Below are 21,072 nucleotides of genomic sequence, written 5' to 3' on the forward strand. Positions count from 1 at the left end.
GTGTGTGTGTGTGTGCGTGTGCGTGTGCGTGTGTGTGTGTGTGTGTGGCTACGGGTATTTGTGTAGTCTTATGTAGGAGGGGGTTCCCTTTGGCTACTTAGGACTCATCTTGGAAGCCCACAAACTCTGCATCACCCAGACACTCTCATATGTTAGCCATCCGTGGTGTGACTTGAACCCCTCGGTTGTGACAGCCAAGCAGTGCACAGCCTGGATAACTATACACAGCAGCCCTACCAAGGGCCCGAATTTGGCCCAGCTCTGGAAGAAAAACCAGCTCTTTCTCATAGGTACCTCAATGCCGTGTCTGAGGGCAGGAACCAGAAACATTGAGGACCCATTCAAAATAGGAGGAGAAGGCAGAGGAAGTGACAGGATCAGAACAGCTGCTGGCTGGCCACCCACTCTGTCCTGGTAAGAAGGGATAAGGGGATTGCATACTGGGTAAGAAAATCCTCTCACCTCCAGCTCAGGGCTGTAATCCTGGGCCTCTGCTCCTCTAAGCTTTGTTCTATTTTCACTCCTCTTCCCAGGGAGTAGGTCTCCATTGGCTGCCAGGATTTAGTGGGGACTTTTAACGCGAGTTCTCCGGCAGCCCCTGGATTTGGGTGTAGGTTTGCACAGCCCCCATTACCTTCTCCCTTCTGCTCGTTTCCTCCTATCATTTCCCTGCACTTTTTGATTCACCAGGCCCTCCCTCGCTCAGATCTGCGGGACTCAGGCCTGTGGGAGAGGAGGGCCCAGTGTTAGGAAGCCCAGGTGCGAGGCCCGGGTGCGAGGAGCAGCAGGGAAAAAAGAACCAGTCCGTCGGGGGCATCAGCCTCCCGTGGGCCTGAGCGATGGGGAACATTATAGACGGTAAGTCGGTGGAGGAGCTGAGCAGCACCGAGTGCCACCAGTGGTACAAGAAGTTCATGACCGAGTGCCCCTCCGGCCAGCTCACCTTCTACGAGTTCCGCCAGTTCTTCGGCCTCAAGAACCTGAGCCCGTGGGCCAGCCAGTACGTGGAGCAGATGTTTGAGACCTTTGACTTCAACAAAGTGAGCAGGGTTCTGGGTGGGGAGTGCTGGAGGGACGCCCCCCCAGCCAGCATGGGGGTGGGGAGAAGAAGGTGTGAGAATGGCTGGAGGAGTGACTTCATTTATCTGGGAGGTTGAGTGTCGCCATCAGGGATTCCAGTTTTCTAACGTTCATTGAGCGCCTACCGTGCATCAGGCACTAGGGGTTCAGAAAGGAATCAGCCATCGTCCCTGCCCTCACTCTCCAGGGGAAGACAGAGGCCCCCGATCAGTGCGCCCAGAGGCCAAACCTATTGGCTTCCTCTGCCTCTTCCACATGCACAGTTTATTCCAGCACAAATATGAACACTTACAAGACAGTCATTGAGCACCTACTAAGTGCTTGGCACTGTACGTGGTGCTTCTGCACAGGCCGTTAGATGCTCACGGGATGCAGGAGGAGGAAGGGTGGAGAGCAGAGAGCAGGGTGATGAGCTTCAGCCCGGCTGGTCTGGGATGGGCAGGCCCATGTTACTTGGGTCACCCATCCCATGATGGCCTGTGGACACTAGAACTGGGGAAAGTCAGGGTTGCCTGGTCACTGGGGAACCCAGGCTACTCCAACTCCCAAACACCTGGTGACCTCAGTTCATCCCAAGAGGGATTAAAGGTCTGCGCAGCTGTCAGATTATATGTCTCCCCGAGGAATCACCTGGGTGCACTGGCTAAGGACTTCCTGATAGAGGGGCACTGTGAGTTTGGGCCCCCAGTTTTCATCAGCTGGGTGGCCTGGAGCCCATTTCCCCCCCTCTCCGCCTCAGCTTATTCATCTGTATCTGTCATGGAGGTCGGGAGCATTAGTTAAGGTGTTCCTTGGTGTTTCATAGCAAACCTTCTATTTATCTGGAGCAATTCAGTCAAGATGTAGTGGTAGAAGAACGTAAATCTACACACCCATCTCCCCACCCCTGCTGGTCCCCACCCCGGCTGGTGTTCCCTTGAAGGTGAGGATGTGATGCTGCCATATGTCCAACTGCACACCAGGGAGAGGTCGCCCAGAGCTTTCCCGGCTCCACTCACCGCCCATAGGGTCCCAACATCATTGTAGGCAGGGCTCCTAGGGAAAGCCGGGGTTCAGAGGCTATTTAAAACTCACTAATGTTTAGGATCAAGGGGCCAAAGCAGATTATGGGCTTTGAGTCCCAGCCTCAAGGGCAGCACCATGGTGCCCAAGGGCTTTCCTGAAAGGGATGCAGGGTCAGAGTACTGGAGCCCAAGGTATGGAGACCCAGAGGGATGGCATCATCAGGCTGGTCCCTCAAGATGCTCCAGAAGAAGTGATCTTTCCCGAAAAGGAGGGGGCAGAGTCTACGGTTGAGCCTCAGCACCTTGTACCCAAATGCACGGAAATAGCTCAGCTTCTTGTCTGTTAAGGAAACCTTCAGAAGGACCCCCTAAGATTACATGTATGATACCAGGGAGGGGCAACCCATCAACCCTGTATTTGCCTAACCTGAGTCATTCATATGCCATCTCTTGTCACATGTAAGCACCACCTATACTGTCCCAAACCTGACCTCCTCAATTCCACACACATCCCCACCTTCGGGCCTGGGTGCTGCCTAGGACTCTCTTCCTCCAGAATTCTGCTTGGCTCACACCTTCCCCTGCTGCAAGACTTGTTCAAATGTCTCCTTCCCACTGACACCTGCCCTGATCTCCTGGTTTCAACCTCATTTAACTAGGACTAGCCCCCACCGTAGCATTTCCTAGTCCTCCCCTTTTCCCCCAGAGCATGTCTCATCTTCTAATACATGATACTGAATAACATTTAGTTGTTATGTTTATTGTCAATTTCTCCTGCTGGAATGTGAGCTCCATGAAGGCAGGGATTTCTGTCTTTCCTGTTCATTGCTGTAGCCTTTGCACCTAGAACAGTGCCTGGAACACAGTAGGTGCTCAATGAATACTTTTATTTGAGTGAATGACTATATGAGAAATTATGAATTTTATGAAATAGTTATATAACATACACTAATTTAAATACATACCTGCTAATTGTTAAACTGAAGAGCATCTTTGTAACATCTAAAGTGCCTTGTACACAGCAATGGGATAAATCACACTTCAGGCAACATTGCTTCCAACCACTGTCGCCAGCATAAAGCAGTAGGGCAGGTTAGTTACGAGATGGGACACAGCACTGGGAAGTTTTGATACAGAGAGAAGTTAAACAGGGCAGTGCAAACAATAGCCCATGGGTCTATTTTTGTAAATGAATTTTTATTATAACACACCACACCCATTATTTTACTGACAGTCAAAACTGAAATATGTGCTATTTGGCCCTTTATAGAGAAAGTTTGCCAGCCCCTGAATTAGAAGAGAGCTGTATCCTAGGGTACTGCACTGGGTGCGCAGGGTTTGGGGGTATAGCTGTGAGTGGGGAGTGTGACCTGGGTAACCGCCATATGCTTCGTTTACTTCAAAGTTTTGCCTGGGCTTGGCTGTACCCGGCAATCACACAGGTGCAGACATATCAATGTAAGTCTTCCATACCTGCATCTGAGCGCTGGGTGGCGTTTAGGAGACTTCAGTTTCTAGAAAAGGCTTTGTCATTCACTAGTGTGTGGCCTAACCTCTTTCAACTTTAGCTTTTCATCTGAAAATGCGGACAAAAATACCCAGGGGTGGTTGCGAGATTAAATGAGTAAAGTGAGTAAAACATCATATGAAGCATGAAAAAAAAGTATCGCTGTAGTCTTATTACTGAATCTAACCCAGACCACAATCTTGAAAAGCGCATACTGTCATTCCCATCTCAGAGCTGAGGAAATGAGACTTGCAGAGGTTACGGGACTTGTCCAAGGTCACACCTCTCCTAAGACATGGTTTAGGTCTTTCTGGCACCAGGGCACATACCTTTCCATTGCCCCTTTTTAGCCATTTTTTTTTTAATTACAAAAAATTCCAAAATTAAAAACGATTTTAATTACCAAAAACTTACAGCTCATTGTAAAAGTTTCCAACAATATAGAAAGATAAAAAATGAAAAGCAAAAGTACCCTCACCCTGTGTCCCCTTGCCCAGAGGAAACTTCGATAGCAGTCTTCTTGCTTCTCTGAGCGTAGCTGCAGGGGCGCCTGGCTCGTCCTGACAACGATCCTGAAAGGAGGGCTGGGCAAGGACTGATTGAGCTAAGGCATAAGGGAAAGCCCTTAAACACGGGGAAGCACTACGCAGGTGTTCACTATGAGTGTGATGCCTACCACGGGGCTCAGGTGGTTAAGGTCTCACCTAAGGCCAAAGGGCAGCACACAATCGGGAGATCTCAGAGGCCTTCATACCCAACCTCTGCCACATCCCTAATAACATTACCCCAGCCTCTGCTTGCACACTTTCAGTGACAGGGAGGTCATTACTGCACGAGGCTCATCCCACCACGGGCAACCCTGCCTAAGAGTTCTTGATACCGATCCCAAATCTGCCTCTCAGTAACTTCCTGGTTCCAGAGTCATGGTTGTGAGTAAGTGGAGGAACAGGGACTGGACTCCAAGTCATGTGCTCTGACTCCAGTGCTCCTTTCCTTACAGTACTCAGCCTCTCTGCATGACAAGGCTTCCCTCTCCCAGCTTCACTTGGCTTGGGGGAGGTGGGCAGAAGCAGGCCTGTGCTCCCTGCTTCTCTGACCCTGTTGGTAGGGCTGGCAGAGGGCCAGCTGCTGAACATTTGGAGGGTCCTGGGGAAATATCCCGCAGGAATGTCTTACACCACCTTCCCCCTTGGCCAATCCCTCCAAGACTCAATGAGGGCAGCGCCTCCCCCAGGAAGCCTCCCTGCTGCCCTTGCCTGGGTGCTCCCCTATTCTGTGAGTCCATAATGTCCTGTCCAGATGTGCTGTCACTGAATATACATCATGATGGCACAATGATCTCTTGATAATAATAATAGTAATAATAATAACAGTAATGGTATAGTGGTAATAACAATAGCTAACGTTTACTGAGTGATTACTATGTGCCAGGCAGTGTTGAGTGCCTTACACACATGCGCCCATTTAAGCCCACAACAACCCCATGCAGGTGGCAGCTGTTATAACTATCACAGATGAGGAAATCGAGGGCCAGGGACATATTGAATCCTTTGTCCCAGATCCCACATATCTGAGAGGGTGAGGCCAGGATTCAAACCTGCGTCCTCAACATTGCGCTCCCGTCGGGACAGGGTTCTATCTTACGGAGTTCTGAATCCTCAGCCTATCACAGCACGTAGTAGGTGCTCGGTAAGTTTCAAAGAATAAAGGGAAGAATGAGAAAGGCGCTCGGTGCCTCCCCATCTACCTGTACCCCTTATCTCGGTTCGTTAGAGCTCATCCAAACCACGCCCCCATCCCTGGGGAGTCCTTGTCTCTGCTCCCACCTACACACTCTTACACCCCACCCCCCAAACTGGAAGGCTGAAGTTTGAGGATCACAGGGAAGCAGCCTGTGAAGGGATAGCATAAGCCATTCATACTCTAGGGGGGACTGGCTTATCAAATTTGATAAACCATCCTGCGGCAGGTAGGGTGAGCTATAACGGGCGTCCAGGAGGGCGTAAGCCGGTGGGCGCCAAGGGGGCGGGGCGCGGGTCCGGGCCTGGGCTCAGCGTATCCTGGGGCCCCGGGTGCTCCGAGGGCGGGGCCCAGGCAGAGGGGGCTCAGGCGGCCGTGCCCCTCACACAGGACGGCTACATCGACTTCATGGAGTACGTGGCGGCGCTGAGTCTTGTCCTCAAGGGGAAGGTGGAACAGAAGCTGCGCTGGTACTTCAAGCTCTACGACGTGGACGGCAACGGATGCATCGACCGCGACGAGCTTCTCACCATCATCCGGGTAACTCCAGGTGCAGAGGGCCGGGCAGGGGCGGAGCCAGAGCTGAGAGCCTGGGGCTGGGTCTCAAGATGGCGGAACAGCGTGCTAGGAAGGGGACAGGATTGGGACTGACTTCCCCCGGGTGGCTCGGCCTTCACCAGCTGCGTGACCCGGGCCAGGTTTCCTCTGCTCTCTGGGCTTCAGTTTCCTCATCTGTACCAAGATATGTCGAAGCACAGTCCCAGCTCTGCCTGAGGCCTCAGGCACCTTGATCTGTACTCACCTTACACACACACGCTGTTGGGAGCCTGATGTGCTCACTCTGCTCTGCCCGTCTCCTACCGCTGAGACTAATTAGGACGGGTCATCTCACTTCTTCTTCCCTCCCAGGCCATCCGAACCATTAACCCCTGCAGCGACTCGACCATGACCGCAGAGGAGTTCACCGATACAGTGTTCTCCAAGATTGACGTCAATGGGGATGGTGAGGCCGCGCTGGGGGTCCCCAGGGGAGGGGTCACTGGGGGTGTCACCAGGGTCCCCAGGGGAGAGGGCAGAAGGGGAGACGGAGGCACAAAAGGGCCGCTGCTGGCCACCTCCTCTGCCTGCCTCCGCCCCGGCCACAGAGCTGGCTTTTGGGGATGTCTGCACCAGACTTTGGTCTCTGGCTCCTTGGCCAGCCCCATTCACAGCCACTTCCTCCAGCCTTGGTTCTGTCCCCCTTACAAGACTGCAGCTCTGGGCCCCGGAGAGCAGATGTGAACACCTCCTGCCCATGATGCCCTTTCTCTCTACCCCAGGGGAACTCTCCCTGGAGGAGTTCATGGAGGGCGTCCAGAAGGACAAGATGCTCTTGGACACGCTAACCCGAAGCCTGGACCTTACCCGCATTGTGCGCAGGCTCCAGAATGGAGAGCAGGATGAGGAGGGAGCTGGTGGCAGGGAAAGTGAGGCAGCGGAAGCAGCTGGCTAAGCCCACCGCCCTGCTGTTTCTGTATTGGGGGCGGATGTGTGGTGGTGCCTGGTGTCTCGTTGTTTTAATACTAGATGGAGTCTTCTGAACTCAGAGGCCCAGCTCACCTGCTTGGGGCACATGGTGGCAGCAGAGGGGCAGGGGTGGGGATTCAGAGCAGGGGACAGGGAAGGAGGGTTCCTGAACCCTCTGTGCGACTCTGCTGGTGGTGACCGCTCCCTGCTGGGGGAAGCCTTCAACATTCCTCAGGCTCCTCCCCAGCCCCTTCTGGCCCCTCTCCCAGCTTCTACCAGCTCTTCTACTGAGCTTCTCCAGTTCCACGCTCTTCTGGACAGAGAAGCTTTGTTGCAGAGGTGGGCTTTCCCGGGACTCTAATGGGATCACACAGATCTGGTGGCTGCGGCCTCCATCTGGGTGCTGTATCACACACCCATCCTGCCCCCAGCATCCCAGAGCGTACTTGTGTGGTCTGTGTTGATTCGTTCCTCCCTTCAACAAGCGTTTATCGAACACCTACTTTGTATTAATGCTAGATGTTAGACGTGCAAAGAAGACGACAGTTCTCATCTTCAAAGAACTCACAGGCCAAGCATCATTATAATAAAATATGATACTATAGACAGCGCTCCTTTATCCAGAGGAAATCCATATTTATTCAGAAGTGACTGCACAACACCCTCGTTCTTCCCCTGTTGGCCCCTTGGTGGCACATGGTGGGTTCCCCACAGGATTATGACTCAATTGTTTATGGCAAGTGTCCCGACCATCCCTGATCTAGCCGAAATCCCTCTTGCTGCAGTGATACCTGACAGCCAGTTGGGAAGTGGAACAGTCTGTTATAGATGGGCTCTATCCCCATTCTTTGCACACCCCAACTTTAGGAACACCTGTCCAAGAACCTGGGGAGAGACATAGGCTGGAGCAGTTATGACCATTCTTTCAAAGATGCTCTATCATTCTGAACTTTGAGTCTTCGCTTCAGTGGGGTGTGGGGGAAGTTCAGGGAGTAAAAAAAAAATCCAGGCGTGGGAAGGAGCAAACAAGCGGAAAGGGGGGTAAATCCCCAGCTTGCAGAGAGCCCCCTGGGCGGGGAGGAGAGGATGTGTTTCGCTCACACCGTCCTGTCCATCACGTGAACCACTTCAGACTGGGAAGTCAGCCGGGGGCCGCCAGCCTGAGCACAGACATGGAGGGAAGGTGGAGCTCAATGCCTGGGGCAACCTGGAAAAAAAGGGAGTTGACATTTCTGCTGCTTCTCTTGGTGGCTGCCTCTTGGGAAATCCTGGAGGTCAAAGCTGGGAGGGTATTTGGATAGAACTGGGACATATCCCCAACCTCATTCACATACCATCTTCATGATTTGGGGCATATCTGTGTCCCAGCTGGATTACTATTATTTTTTAATCAACTACTTTTTTTACCTTATTTGTTTCTAAAGGAAACTTTATGTGAATATAATGCCCATGAAATCACAGGCTCTACAAGTTAGTTTTATTCTTCATACAACACACAAACATATCTAGTCACATGAGTTCCTTTTCTGAGTTCCTCGGCACCCCATGCAACCAGAGTGACTGCCTTTTATTTATTTATGTTTGGCTGCGTTGGGTCTTCGTTGCTGCATGCGGGCTTTCTCTAGTTGTAGCGAGAGGAGGCTACTCTTCGCTGCTCAGTAGTTGCGGCGCACGGGCTTAGTTGCCCCGTGGCATGTGGGATCTTGCCGGACCAAGGCTTGAACCCATGTTCAAGCCTTGGCAGGTGGATTCTTTTTTAAATAAATAAATAAATAAATTTATTTATTTATTTACGGCTGCGTTGGATCTTCGTTGCTGCGCGCGGGCTTTCTCTCGTTACGGCAAGCGGGGACTACTCTTCGTTGTGGTGTGCTGGCTTCTCATTGCGGTGGCTTCTCTTGTTGCAGAGCACAGGCTCTAGGCGCGTGGGCTTCAGTAGTTGTGGCTCGTGAGCTCTAGAGCGCAGGCTCAGTAGTTGTGGTGCACGGGTTTAATTGCTCCACGGCATGTGGGATCTTCGCGGACCAGGGCTCGAACCCGTGTCCCCCGCATTGGCAGGCGGATTCTTAACCACTGCGCCACCAGGGAAGCCCCAGAGTGACTGCCTTTTAATCTAGTTTATGTACTGGGGTTGCACATAGAGTTTGTATAACAAAAGTAATTCCACGTCTAGAGAATTCCCTCACGGTCCAGTTGTTAGGACTCCACGCTCTCAGTGCCGAGGGCCTGGGTTCAATCCCAGGTCGGGGAACTAAGATCCTACAAGCTGTGCAGTGCGGCCAAAAGAATTCCACATCTAAAAAAATAATAATCTGAAAACTGCTTGTCTAGCCCAACCTGCTCACCGTGCAGATGAGACACCAAGGTTAGGGAAAAGAAATGGCCGTCTTGGGTCACACAGCAGTTGGAGGCAAAGCCTGGCCTAGAACCCAGGTTGGCAGGCCCCAGTTCTCTCCAGAGACAGAGTAAAGTTTTCTCCATCCTTTAAGGAGACACATTTGGCTTGTGGGCCTGTGATGGGGAATTGTGGAGGGTCCATTCTGGGGGCGGGGGTTGGAGAGGTGAGTGTGAGGGATGAGGGGTAGGGAGGGGGAGAGGAGGGTTGGGAGGGGTTGGCAGCAGGGGCTGGGGGAGCAGCACCAGGGCAGAGCTGAAACAGCCCCTTTAAGCACAGCTGACCCCCTCCAAGGGCAGGAAGACCATGGCCTTACTTGTTGCAAGTTTCCTTCCTGACACCCTTGGCAAGGACAACTTGTAGAGGAAGAGGCAAGAGTCCTCCCATGAACATTCCTCAGGATCCTGGGGTGATGTAATTATTATCCATCCCTTCTCCCCGATTATTATCCATCCCTTCTACCTTTTCTTCAGAGTCAACAACACCTGCCAGCCCCACCCTTCTACTAGTCAGTTTCACACTGGGTGGGCATTCTCATTGCTAATTTCATCTATGGAACCCCTACCCCTCAGTTTTCCCTGCTTCCAGCTATGAACCATGTAGGAATTTGTGGAAACCCCACAACCACCTAGCCAAGGCCTAGCTTTCCCAGGAGCAGCTGAAGGGGGAGAGGAAGCCTGTTCCCTTCACCACCCTGTGAATCCTCCCAATGGACCGGGTCCTGTTGGCCACTTGAGACCAACGGCCCCTCCCTTCCCCACTCAGCCCCACCCCCTGCACAGGGGATGCCGGGAAGTCCAAGCCAGGATACGAGTGGGCATAAGCAGGCTGAGCCAGGGACCCTCCCACTGCTCTGGAAACCTGGTGAGCCTGGAGTCTTGGAGGGCTCCCAGGACCCCAGAGCCCTCAGAACATGGCACTTCTCCGCCTTTGCTGAGAGATCCAGCTACCGGGATTGACGTCCATCTGCAGCATCTTCATCACCCACCTGTCACGACGGGCGCCTTCAATGAACTCACTCAGGGACAGCTGGCCTGCACGAGGGGTAGGAGAGACGGTCACAGGGGGATGGAAGAAGTGGGGTGGGCGTGAGAGTTGAGGCCTTCTCTGCTTGGGTGCGCCTACACCTTGTACACAGATGAGCCTGCGGCCTCAGGGCCTAAGCTTGGGCCTTGTCGATTCCCTGATTCTCCAGGAGTCACCTGGAACCTTCAAGGGTTTCTTTAAAGGACTTTATTTGCAAGTGAGTTTAAGTTTTACTTCTGCTCGCGGTACCCTCAGAATGCTCTTGAGGGCTCTTCTGGGTGTGTTCCCAGCCAGCCGCCTCCCTGTGCAGCCTGGGGCTGGGGCTCTGAGCTATGGCAAGGAGAGCCCAAGTAGCTGGCTCTTAAGTACATGACCCCATTTTTTCCTTTCAACCGTTCTTAGCCCCATTTTCCAGGTGAGGAAACTGAGACCAGGCTGAGAGGGTAAATGTAGCTCCCTGGTCTGCCCGACTCCAAAGCTTCTCTTCTTCCACTGCGCTTGCCTGGCCTCCATCAGCAACTCCCACAGGAGTTTTAATCACTCTTACAAACCTCACATGCTAGTGACACCCTTGTTAGTTTAGGTATTCCCCTCTACACCCATCTCACTGTCAGGAGGTGAAGGGCCTCGCCTAAGGTCACATGGATAGAAAGTGGGGTGATCCAGGATGGGTGCCGTGCCCGCCACCCGCCCCACCATCCTCTCTGCCCATTACCATCTCCGTTCTCATCCACCAGAAGGAAGATCCTGTCCACGACCTCCTCAGGTGTGAGCAGCTTGCCTTGCCACTCAGCCTCCATCTCCAGCCTGCAGGCTTTCTTCAGCTTGTATATGGACTGTGGGAGAGAACCCGGCGGTATCCACAAGACCCTGCACACCCTGCCCTCTCCCCAGGACCCACATACCTTGGCAGCTTGTCCCCAGCGCTGCCCCCCAGTCTGTTCATCTGAGGACCACGGGACCAAATTAAAAGTGACCCGTGGGTCCCATTGTTCCCTGAGGGTCCCATTGGCCTAATTCGAACCGAGGAGTTCCCAGCTTCACACACTGCCTCTGCCCCACGCCTTTGGCATTTCCACTGTGAGTGTCACAGCTGACACCCAAAACCTTTAAGGAGGGATGTGGACGGCACAGTGATGGTCTAAACTCCACACTACAGAGGAAGAAATGGAGATTCAGAGAGGAAAAGAGATTTTAGTATATTTATAGATGTGTGTGTATGGGTGTGAAATAGGATGACGGGAGAGGGAAAAGCACAGGTGTCTCCCTTGCCCTGTTTCTGGCAATGAGGCAACGTTTGGAAGTGAAACGGGGAAGAGACAGACAAATGTGAGGGTTATCCTTAGTCCTTGGTTGGGGCTCTGAGGACAGAGGTGTGCCTTCTGGGTCCCCCGTGCCCAGTGCAGCGCCTGGCCCAAAGCAGGCCCCACTAACGGTGCTGGGAGGCTCAGGGGTTACAGGCAGCCCAGCACCTCCTGGTGGATGAACTTGGGCAAACCACACAACCTCCACGGGCCGATCTCCTTATCTGTAAAGTGGACCAACAATCCCCTCCTCGGAGTGCAGTTCTGGGGAGTAACAGGCTAACGCAGGTGCATGCAGAGCCTGAGTGCAGTTCTGGGGAGTAACAGGCTAACGCAGGTGGCGTGCAGAGTCTGAGCTGTAGTACTTTTTTTTACCCCTTGCTAGTAGTCAATCAGCTTTGTTAGTCTTTTCAGAAAAACAACTTTTGCTTTTGTTGACTTTCCTTATGCGTTTGTGTTCTGTTTCATTAATTTCTGCTTTTTATTAGTTCTTTCCTTCTGCTTTCTTTGGCCTTAATTTACTCTTTTTTCTAATTTCTTGAGATGACTTCTTGGATCATTGAATTTTCAACCTCTCTTATTTTCTAGTATATACATTTTAAGGCCACCGATGTTTCTGCAAGTCCAGCTTTAGCTGCATTCCACAAGTTTTGTTATGTTTGCATTATTATTCAGTTCACAATACTTTGTGTGTATGTGTGATATTATTGTTTTGATTCACGGAGTACTAGGAAGTGGATTGCCTAATTTCCAAACACATGGGGATTTTCTCATTCTCTTTTTGTAATTGATTTCTAGCTTAATTTCACTGTGGTCGGAAAGCACACTCTGAAGGATTCCAATGCCCCTTCCCACCCCCAGCCCCAGGGGCCCCCACTTCAGCAGCCAGCACTCACAGCCCAGCGGGGCCACATGCCCAGGTGCCTGCCCTGCACCCCCGCCCTGAGCAGACACTGACCTCCACGATGTCCAGCAGCTCCAGGCGGTCAAGGAAGCCATTGCGGTCCTTGTCATAGATCTTGAAGGTCCACTTCAGCTTGTGCTCCAGGGTGCCCCTCAGCACAAGGTTCAGGGCTGCCACATACTCCAGGAAGTCGATGGTGTCGTCCTGCATTGGGAGTGGGAGCTGTGAGGCTCCCTCCCGCCCGCTGCCCTATCTCCGTGGAGCGCAGGTGTGAGCCCTAATCTAGGCCACCATCTCTGTAAACTCAGGGCTTTGCCTCCTCCTTTGCCTCCTCCTGCCTACTCCCAGTCTCCATGCTCACCCACTCCTATCTGTCCTTCAACGCTCAACTCAAGGGTCCCCTCCTCCAGGAAGCCTTCCTTCTCACACCACTTCAGCCACAATGATCTCCCTCTCCCTCTTCCGACACTCCCAGCACCCACCATCTATTCTACCCTTAAGTGTTTCGTGTGTCTCATTCTCTAGCTACAGTCTATGCTCCGGGAGAAAGGAGAGGGGTTTACATTGCTTTTATCCCTCCTCCATGCTTAGCACAATGCCGCTTCCACCCAGAGTCTCATAAATATTTATGAATCAATGAAGAAATGATTAAGTCTGAATTTCAGACTAACATAGTTTTGACAGGAAATTAGAAAGCAGGACCTCACGTATTTCAGGGTCAGGATCTCAGCCCTCCAAATCAAAAATTGGAATTGTCATCTTTCCCAGGAGTGTCTGTCATTCCCATGACTTTGTTTTTTTTAATATAAATTTAAAAATTTTTAAATTTATTTTATTTATTTATTTTTGGCTGTGTTGGGTCTTCATTGCTGCGCGCGGGCTTTCTCTCGTTGCGACGAGCAGGGGCTGCTCTTCGTTGAGGTGCGCAGGCTTCTCATTGTGGTGGCTTCTCTTGTTGCGGAACATGGGCTTTAGGCATGCGGGCTTCAGTAGTTGTGGCTTGCGAGCTCTAGAGCACAGGGTCAGTAGTTGTGGTGCACAGGCTTAGTTGCTCCGTGGCACGTGGGATCTTCCCGCACCAGGGCTCGAACCTGTGTCCCCTGCATTGGCAGGCGGATTCTTAACCACTGCGCCACCAGGGAAGCCCATTCCCATGACTTTGTAATCAGAAATGGCATTGCTGGCCCAAAGCCCCACTGTCCCAATGGGTCAGGTCACTCAGCCCCGGTTCAAGGGATGCCTGGGCGGGCAAGGTTTGAGCAACAGAAGAACACGGCCCCAAATGAGGGAAACAAAAAGCCTGGGACTTCCCTCGTGGTCCAGTGGCTGGGACTCTGCGCTCCCAATGCAGGGGGCCTGGGTTTGATCCCTGGTCAGGGAACTAGATCCCACATGCTGCAACTAAAGATGCTGCAACTAAAAGATCCCGCATGCTGCAACGAAGATCCCACGTGCTGCAACCTGATGCAGCCAAATAAATAAATAAATAAAGATATAAAAAAAAAAAAAAAAAAAGAAAAAGCCTAATGAAAAACCAAGAAAATAAGATGAGCCTACCTGAAGAGTTTTATTCAACATCCTTTATATAATTCCTTCTGGTCCTCCACACTCCTCACAATGTATTTACCTAATTGAGGTTAGACTGTAGCTATAATTTTAGTTCCTGGATTTTTATTTAAAAATTTCCCATGCCTTCAAAATTATTTTAAATCATACATTTTCTTCTTCTTTTTCAGAGGAATACTGGGAAGTCCCTCTTGCTGAACATGGGTTTGATATTTTATGTGACACAATGAACATCTTTGTGCATATGTATTTTTTCTTATGTCTCTGGTAATTTCTGTAGGGTAGATTCTTAGCAGTTGCTGGGTGTTCCTCGCCCCACACCAGTAGTCTTTTTTTTTTTTTTTTTGGCTGAGTTGGGTCTTCGTTGCTGCGCGTGGGCTTTCTCTAGTTGTGGTGAGCAGGGGCTACTGCGGTGGCTTCTCTTGTTGCAGAGCACGGGCTATAAGTGCGCGGCTTCAATAGTTGCAGCACGCGGGCTCAGTAGTTGTGGCGCACAAGCTTCGTTGCTCCACGGCATGTAGGATCTTCCCGGACCAGGGCTCGAACCTGTGCCCCCTGCATTGGCAGGCGAATTCTTAACCACTGCGCCACCAGGGAAGCCCCTCTATGAATTTTTTAATTGAAATATAGTTGATGTACAATATTATATAAATTCCAGGTGTGCAATACAGTGATTGATAATTTTTAAAGATTATGCTCCATTTATTGGAGCATACAGTATTGGCTATATTCCCTGTGTTGTACAGTATATCCTTGTAGCTTACTTCATATGTAATAGTTTGTTCCACTTAATCCCCTACCCCTGAGTTGCCCCTCCCCACTTGTTCTACAAAATTTTATCACGTGTAGATACGAATAACTCTCAACACAAAGAAACTCTCCTGTGTTACCTCTAAAGGGTCAGATCTTTCCCCCAACCGTAACACTTGACAACCACTGATCTGTTCTCCATCACAGTAATATTTTCACTTTGAGAATGGTATATAAATAGAATCATATAATGTGTAACTCTTTTTTTTTTTTTTTTTTTTGCGGTACGCGGGGCTTTCACTGCTGTGGTCCCTCCCGCTGTGGAGCACAGGCTCCGGACGCGCAGGCTCAGTGGCCATGGCTCACGGGCCCAGCCGCTCCTGCGGCATGTGGGATCTTCCCGCACCGGGGCACGAACCCGGGTCCCCTGCATCGGCAGGCGGACTCTTAACCACTGCGCCACCAGGGAAGCCCATGTGTAACTCTTTTTTTCACTCAGCACAATGCCCTGGAGATTCATCTCAGTCACTGCATGCATCAACAGTTCCTTCCTTTTCATTACTGCATGGTGCACCATTGTATGAATGGTCCCTAGTTTGCTTTCTGTTTGCTCACTGAAGGTTATTTGGCTTGTGTCCAGTTTTTCTTCCCCAGCTCTACTGAGGTAATAATTGCAAAATAGCCTTTTAAGGAACTCTGTGTAAGATTAAGGTGTACAATGTGATAATTGGTTGTTCTTTAAAAGGCTATTTCATTAGTAATTGCTATTAAGCTTACTAAAAATAGATGTTAGGTTTCTTTTAAAATAAGAATTGGGTAGGAAAATGTGTGCAAAATGGCTGGTAGGGGGCTTCCCTGGTGGCGCGGTGGTTGAGTCCGCCTGCCGATTCAGGGGACGCGGGTTCGTGCCCTGGTCCGGGAGGATCCCACATGCCGCGGAGCGGCAGGGCCCGTGAGCCATGGCTGCTGAGCCTGCGTGTCTGGAGCCTGTGCTCTGCAACAGGAGAGGCCACCATAGTGAGAGGCCCGCGTACCGCAAAAAAAAAAAAAAAGGCTGGTAGGGATCATGTTTTACATACATCATCTCCCTCAGGTCTGTCATCCCCGTGTTATGAATGAGGAAACAGAGACTCAGAGGTTGAATAAGTTGCCCAAGAAATTCCAACCCAGCAAGTGGCAGAGCCTTTCAAGCTACATGCCTTCTCCAGTTCATCAGGTTGGGAGAAATGTCTTACTCCATACAAGGTCTATTACTGTCTACAAAATGAACCTGGTGTCTAGCACCAAGGGGAGAACAACAAACAAAAAACCACGGACAAATCCCTACTCTCCAGATCTCTAGATTCCCCCACATTCTTTGTCTAGAACCTTCTGTTCTCACAACATCCTGTCTCACCATGATACGGTTTCCACAAAGACCCCTCGCCTTACCTGAGGCCCACTGTAGAGCAGCCCCTTCCTGACAAGTGATCTCCCCTGCGAGTTTACTTCAAACCCCCCCACCCTAGGGACTTCCCTGGTGGCACAGTGGTTTAGAATCCGCCTGCCAAGGCAAGGGGCACGGGTTCGAGCCCTGGTCAGGGAAGATCCCACATGCCACGGAGCAACCAAGCCCGTGCGCCAAACTACTGAGCCTGTGCTCTAGAGCCCACGAGCCACAACTACTGAGCCCATGTGCCACAACTACTGAAGCCCACGCGCCTAAAGCCTGTGCTCCGCAACAAGAGAAGCTGCCGCAATGAGAAGCCTGCACACCGCAACAAAGAGTAGCCCCTGCTCGCCGCAACTAGAGAAAGCCCGCACGCAACAATGAAGACCCATCACAGACAAAAATAAAGAAATAAAATAAAAATAAACAAAAAAAGAAATAGAAAAAAATTTTTAAAAAAACGCCTACCCCCGGACCAGCTCTGGAAAGCTTCCAGCTGGGGCTAATCTCATGAACTGCACACGAGCTCTCATCAGCTTCAATTACTCACAGGGGCCCAAGATGATGGACATGCCTGTCTACTCAAGAGCTGGAGCAGAAGTGACAGGAACGTGATCTGCTCTGTGGGATCACCTGCGTCGTTTCTCCCTGAACGGGCTGCACTGGTGAACCAACCCTGACCCCCAACACTCCTTACATAAGGATCCCGAAGGACATTTGAGCTTCATCCTCCCTTTTCTTCCATCCAGTGTATCACAGGCAAGCACCAGAGACGAGTGTTACTACTACCACCAGGAGGGGGCGTAGCAGCAGCAGAGACCAGGTACTCCTACCTCCTTGCCTCCACCAAAACCCTGTTTCCACCACCTCAGATTTTGATGTGTGAGCAAGATCTATGAGCTCTTTTGATTTTATTTGCCCCAGAAATCTCAGACCAACTGCCTAGAAACAAGACTTGCTGATACAAAGACTGTGCCAAGGTGGAAAGTGGAGCCGGGTGGAGGTTTGGAGACACAAAGTGGGAAAAGAAAAGAAAGAAGGCTCAGTCCCTGACAGAGGAGCTGAAAACACCTGCCTGGAATGCTCTTCCTTACAGCAGGAGGCCAAGTAATAAATAGAGAAGGGACGGTGGAGTTACAAAATTATCAGCTGAGGCCAAACCCAGGGGATAAGCACTTGATGAGCAACAGGAAATTTACTTAGTCTCAAAGTATCTCCCTATAAGATGCTTATAAATTACAAAGGAAAAATAGTCACTTTACAGTGGTGGAACCTGGCAGAACACCATGTATCCAAGTGATCGAAGTGAACCACTCCACTAATGGGACAAACCAACGTCATGTGCCCCCTGACATGATGCACTCAGGAGGACACAGCATCTCTTCTGGGGCATTTCTGCCAGAAGGGTAACCTGAATCTCATCACGAGGCAACAAGGGACGAACCCAAATCACTGGTCTGCAGTCTTTGAAAATGTCAGAGTCAAATAAGATAAAGAAAAGCTGAGATTAAAGTTTCCAAATTAAAGGCTAAGAAAGAGACAGGACAAGTAAATGCAATGTGTGATCAAATGAAAAAAAAAAAAAAGGTTATAATGGATATCACCAGGACAATTGACCAAACTTGAATATGGATTGTCGATTAGATAACAGAATTTATTACTGTTGAATTTCCTGATTTGATCACTTATTAGGTTAAGAGAATGCCCTTGGTCTTAGAAAATACACACTAGAATACTTGGGTAAAAGGTTGTGATGTCTATAATTTTCTCTAAAAAATATGTATGTATATTTATATGCACAATATACACATATATGTATATATTATGTGTATGTATATATACATAAATACATAATACATTACACGGAGAGAATGGTAAAGCAAATGAGGCAAAATGTAAACAGTTGGAGAATTTGGATAAGTTGTACATGGGAATTAACTGCACTATTATAATTTTTCTGTAAATTTTAAATCATACCAAAATTAAAAGGTTGTTTTAAAAACAATTGATGAATATTATATGCTGATTTATAGGAGGAGATTAGGTATAAGAGGTCAGCCATATTATTCCCAGGGGCTTCATAATCCCTTTGAGATGTTGAATTGTTATTATACTGAATTTTAAATGAATTTGAGGAAGATTGATAAATCTATCATAGTGACTCTTGCTATATATAATCTATTTATTTACTTTTCTTGTGACATTCAACACTTAGAAAAATTATTTTCTCTCTGAAAAAAACCCAACAAACTGCCTTCTGGGCAGGAGCACTTGCCTGGAACTCAGGACCCCTGAGTATATGATCTTGGTCAATCAATTCACTGAATTTGGAATAACAACCTCTGCCTGTTCCCTCCCAGGGCTGCTGCTGCCTCAGAGGCGCCTGTGGAGAGGAGCTTTGAGAAGGCTGAAGCTCACTCTGGGCCCCGAGATAGGGCTCATCTCCAAGGAGGTTTCTGTTGCAGAGAATGACACTGACCCCGCCCTCCCGCCCCCTACAGGCGATGAGGAGATGTGCACTGACCGGTACCAGGGTCAGTTTGGGACCCGAAGAAGCGTTCCCAGTGACTCTCTCTAGAAAATGAAGCTCTCCCCCTACAAAGAAGTGGGATACCCACCGCTTTCTCCAGATTAATTATCTAGGTCCAACCCACCTCCCCCTCAATTTGGGGAACTGAAATAGGTATTTGAGGCAAACCTAATGGTTTACAGTACTGCGGAGGCGCTGGACTGGATGGCCTTAAGTAATGAAGGGATTTCAATGTTTGAATTCAATTCCCAGGTGCGCATTTACAAAATATATTATCTTCTTAGCTCCTGGTGCCATCCAAGGGCTGGAAGAAACCCTGCGGATGGATGATTTCATGGCCTCTTTTATGGCTTGAAGAGTAAAAAGGGGCTTTTGCAATAATCCGTCCAACTTCCAAGTCCAGGAAGGAGCCTCCTCCAGCTTTCTGGCTGGGAAGAGCTGACCGGTCTCAATTCGAAGGACCCCAACAAGGGGGCGCTCACGACCTGTTCCAGGTAGCTCCGCCCATTTAGGGCAGCTCTGGAGCCCCTTATCTTTACAGCGAGGGGTGCTCTAGTGGGTGCGAAAAACCAGGTCCTCCGGCTACGGAGCCCTGTCCATAAATACACGCAGAGAGGGCTGGGCCGTGCGCCTTTCTGCAGAGTCTCCCCTCAGCTCTCAGGAAGGCCAGTCACATGAGAGCGGAGAGGTGGATGGGAGGAAGAGAAGACGGAAAGAGGAATGATGGGGAGAAGAGTTTGGGGAAACAGTGAGACAGAAAAGGCGAGAGAGGATGGAGAGAAACGAAGAGCAGAGGAAGAGCAGGAGAACTGGGGAACTGAGCTCCCACTGAGGGTGCTCCTTTAGCACCGGGATGAGACCTGAGCCATCCGTCCTCCCCCTCAGGGCGCCTTACCCCGTTCTTGTCGAAAGCTCGGAACATGCCCTCTACATACTGGGAGGCCTCCTCGTTGCCCGCGACCTTGAAGAAGCGCTTAAACTCGTGCAAGAAGAGCGTGCCGCTGGGGCACTCCTCCAGGAACTTCCTGTACCACTCCTGCAGCTCCGCCACGTCCAGCACGCCGTTCTCCTGTGCCTCCTCCCCGCTGAACTGCTGCCCCATCCTGGCTCCCGGGGACGTCAGTGAGCAAGGGTCTGTGCTTCCTCCCGGGCTTCTGCCAATGGATTCCTTAGGCGAGGGCCCTCTTCCTCCCTTTCCTCCTCTTAGCCAGGCTCTTCATCATCTCCTAGCCAACAGAACAGGATGGGCAGTGCAGGGGGCTGGCAGCGAGGGGGCGGGACCAGGCCAGCTAAGCGCCCTAAGATCATTAGAAGATTCCCCTGGAAGGTCTGACCTCCAGTCAGCTAAGCTCCCCCAGCCTCACCCCTCCCTTTAGTCTCATCAACCACTCAACTAAGCTGCCGGGCAGATTCTGAAGAGGGAGAAGGGGAGGACACTGAGAGGTAGGCAGATGGAGTGGGAGTTGGGAAGACAGGCTGAGACCCTTCCATCTCACACGTGCTCCCTGTCCCTTTCCGTTGGGCACCATGCTGCTCCAGGGAGGCCCATCTTGGAGATACAGGAGACTCTGAAGTCCAGAGAGGAAGCAAGGCCAACTCCTAGCCCATAAAACAGAATTACTGGTGGGCTGGGGCTCGTCCTTCACTTGGCCTAATGAGAAGCAGCAGGATATATGATGCGAAGGGCTCTGGGTGAGCACCTCTGTCCCCAGGCTAACTCAGTGCCCAGCACGGTATCTGAAGCTCCTTTACAGATCACACCCTTGAGTCTTGGAAGTTCTCCATCTCCCAGTTTAAAGTACAGATACTTCCCTCCTACACCCTTCATCCAAGACCTATCAGCAGGGCTCTTCCCACTTTTTCTCCAAAGTATAAACATATGGGAAGGATCTGGGAGCGTGGCTTAACTTACCTCTGAAGGCTCTTACTTTTATATTAAAGGTTCATGCGAATTTGGTTTTGAAAATTATTTTTATTTATTTTAGCCGTGCCGCTCGGCATGCAGGATCCTAGCTCCCCAACCACGGATCAAACCTGCATCCCCTGCGTTAGAAGTGTGGCGTCTTAACCACTGGACCACCAGGAAAGTCCTGCGAATTTGTTTTTGAATCAGTTATATACTCATGCTTATGTTAATGGAATATAAAAATGACACCTCCAAGTAATCAGAAAACCTGGAGCACTAATTTTTTTGAGACTTTAGGGGCAGTCCTTCCAGTGTGTCTCATAATCTCAGGCGCAGCACTGCCTGCCTCCCGCTGGATGTTCATTCCTGAATTGCTTTGTACATTCCAGTCTCTCTCTCTCTCTCTCTCTCTCTCTCTCAGCTCC

At 50.5% G+C, this 21,072-nt stretch overlaps 2 protein-coding genes across 2 annotated transcripts; one reads left to right on the forward strand and one right to left on the reverse strand.

The window, feature by feature from the left end:
* Positions 1–619: 619 nt before the first annotated feature.
* On the forward strand, positions 620–6,910 carry GUCA1A (guanylate cyclase activator 1A). The gene is made up of 4 exons (XM_065886078.1): positions 620–1,040; positions 5,722–5,871; positions 6,241–6,334; positions 6,651–6,910. Exons 1-4 carry the CDS (start codon positions 840–842, stop codon positions 6,821–6,823), a joined length of 618 nt encoding a protein of 205 aa, XP_065742150.1. The 5' UTR covers positions 620–839; the 3' UTR covers positions 6,824–6,910.
* A 2,786-nt stretch (positions 6,911–9,696) lies between these two features.
* Positions 9,697–19,935, reverse strand: GUCA1B (guanylate cyclase activator 1B). The gene is made up of 4 exons (XM_065885886.1): positions 19,637–19,935; positions 12,521–12,670; positions 10,974–11,094; positions 9,697–10,266 (listed from the first exon to the last, which is right to left on the reverse strand). The coding sequence occupies exons 1-4, from the start codon at positions 19,841–19,843 to the stop codon at positions 10,139–10,141; spliced, it is 606 nt and encodes a 201-aa protein (XP_065741958.1). The 5' UTR covers positions 19,844–19,935; the 3' UTR covers positions 9,697–10,138.
* Positions 19,936–21,072: the final 1,137 nt, after the last annotated feature.

The sequence above is a fragment of the Phocoena phocoena genome, chromosome 10, assembly GCF_963924675.1.
Source record: "Phocoena phocoena chromosome 10, mPhoPho1.1, whole genome shotgun sequence".
Classification (NCBI taxonomy): Eukaryota; Metazoa; Chordata; class Mammalia; order Artiodactyla; family Phocoenidae; genus Phocoena; species Phocoena phocoena.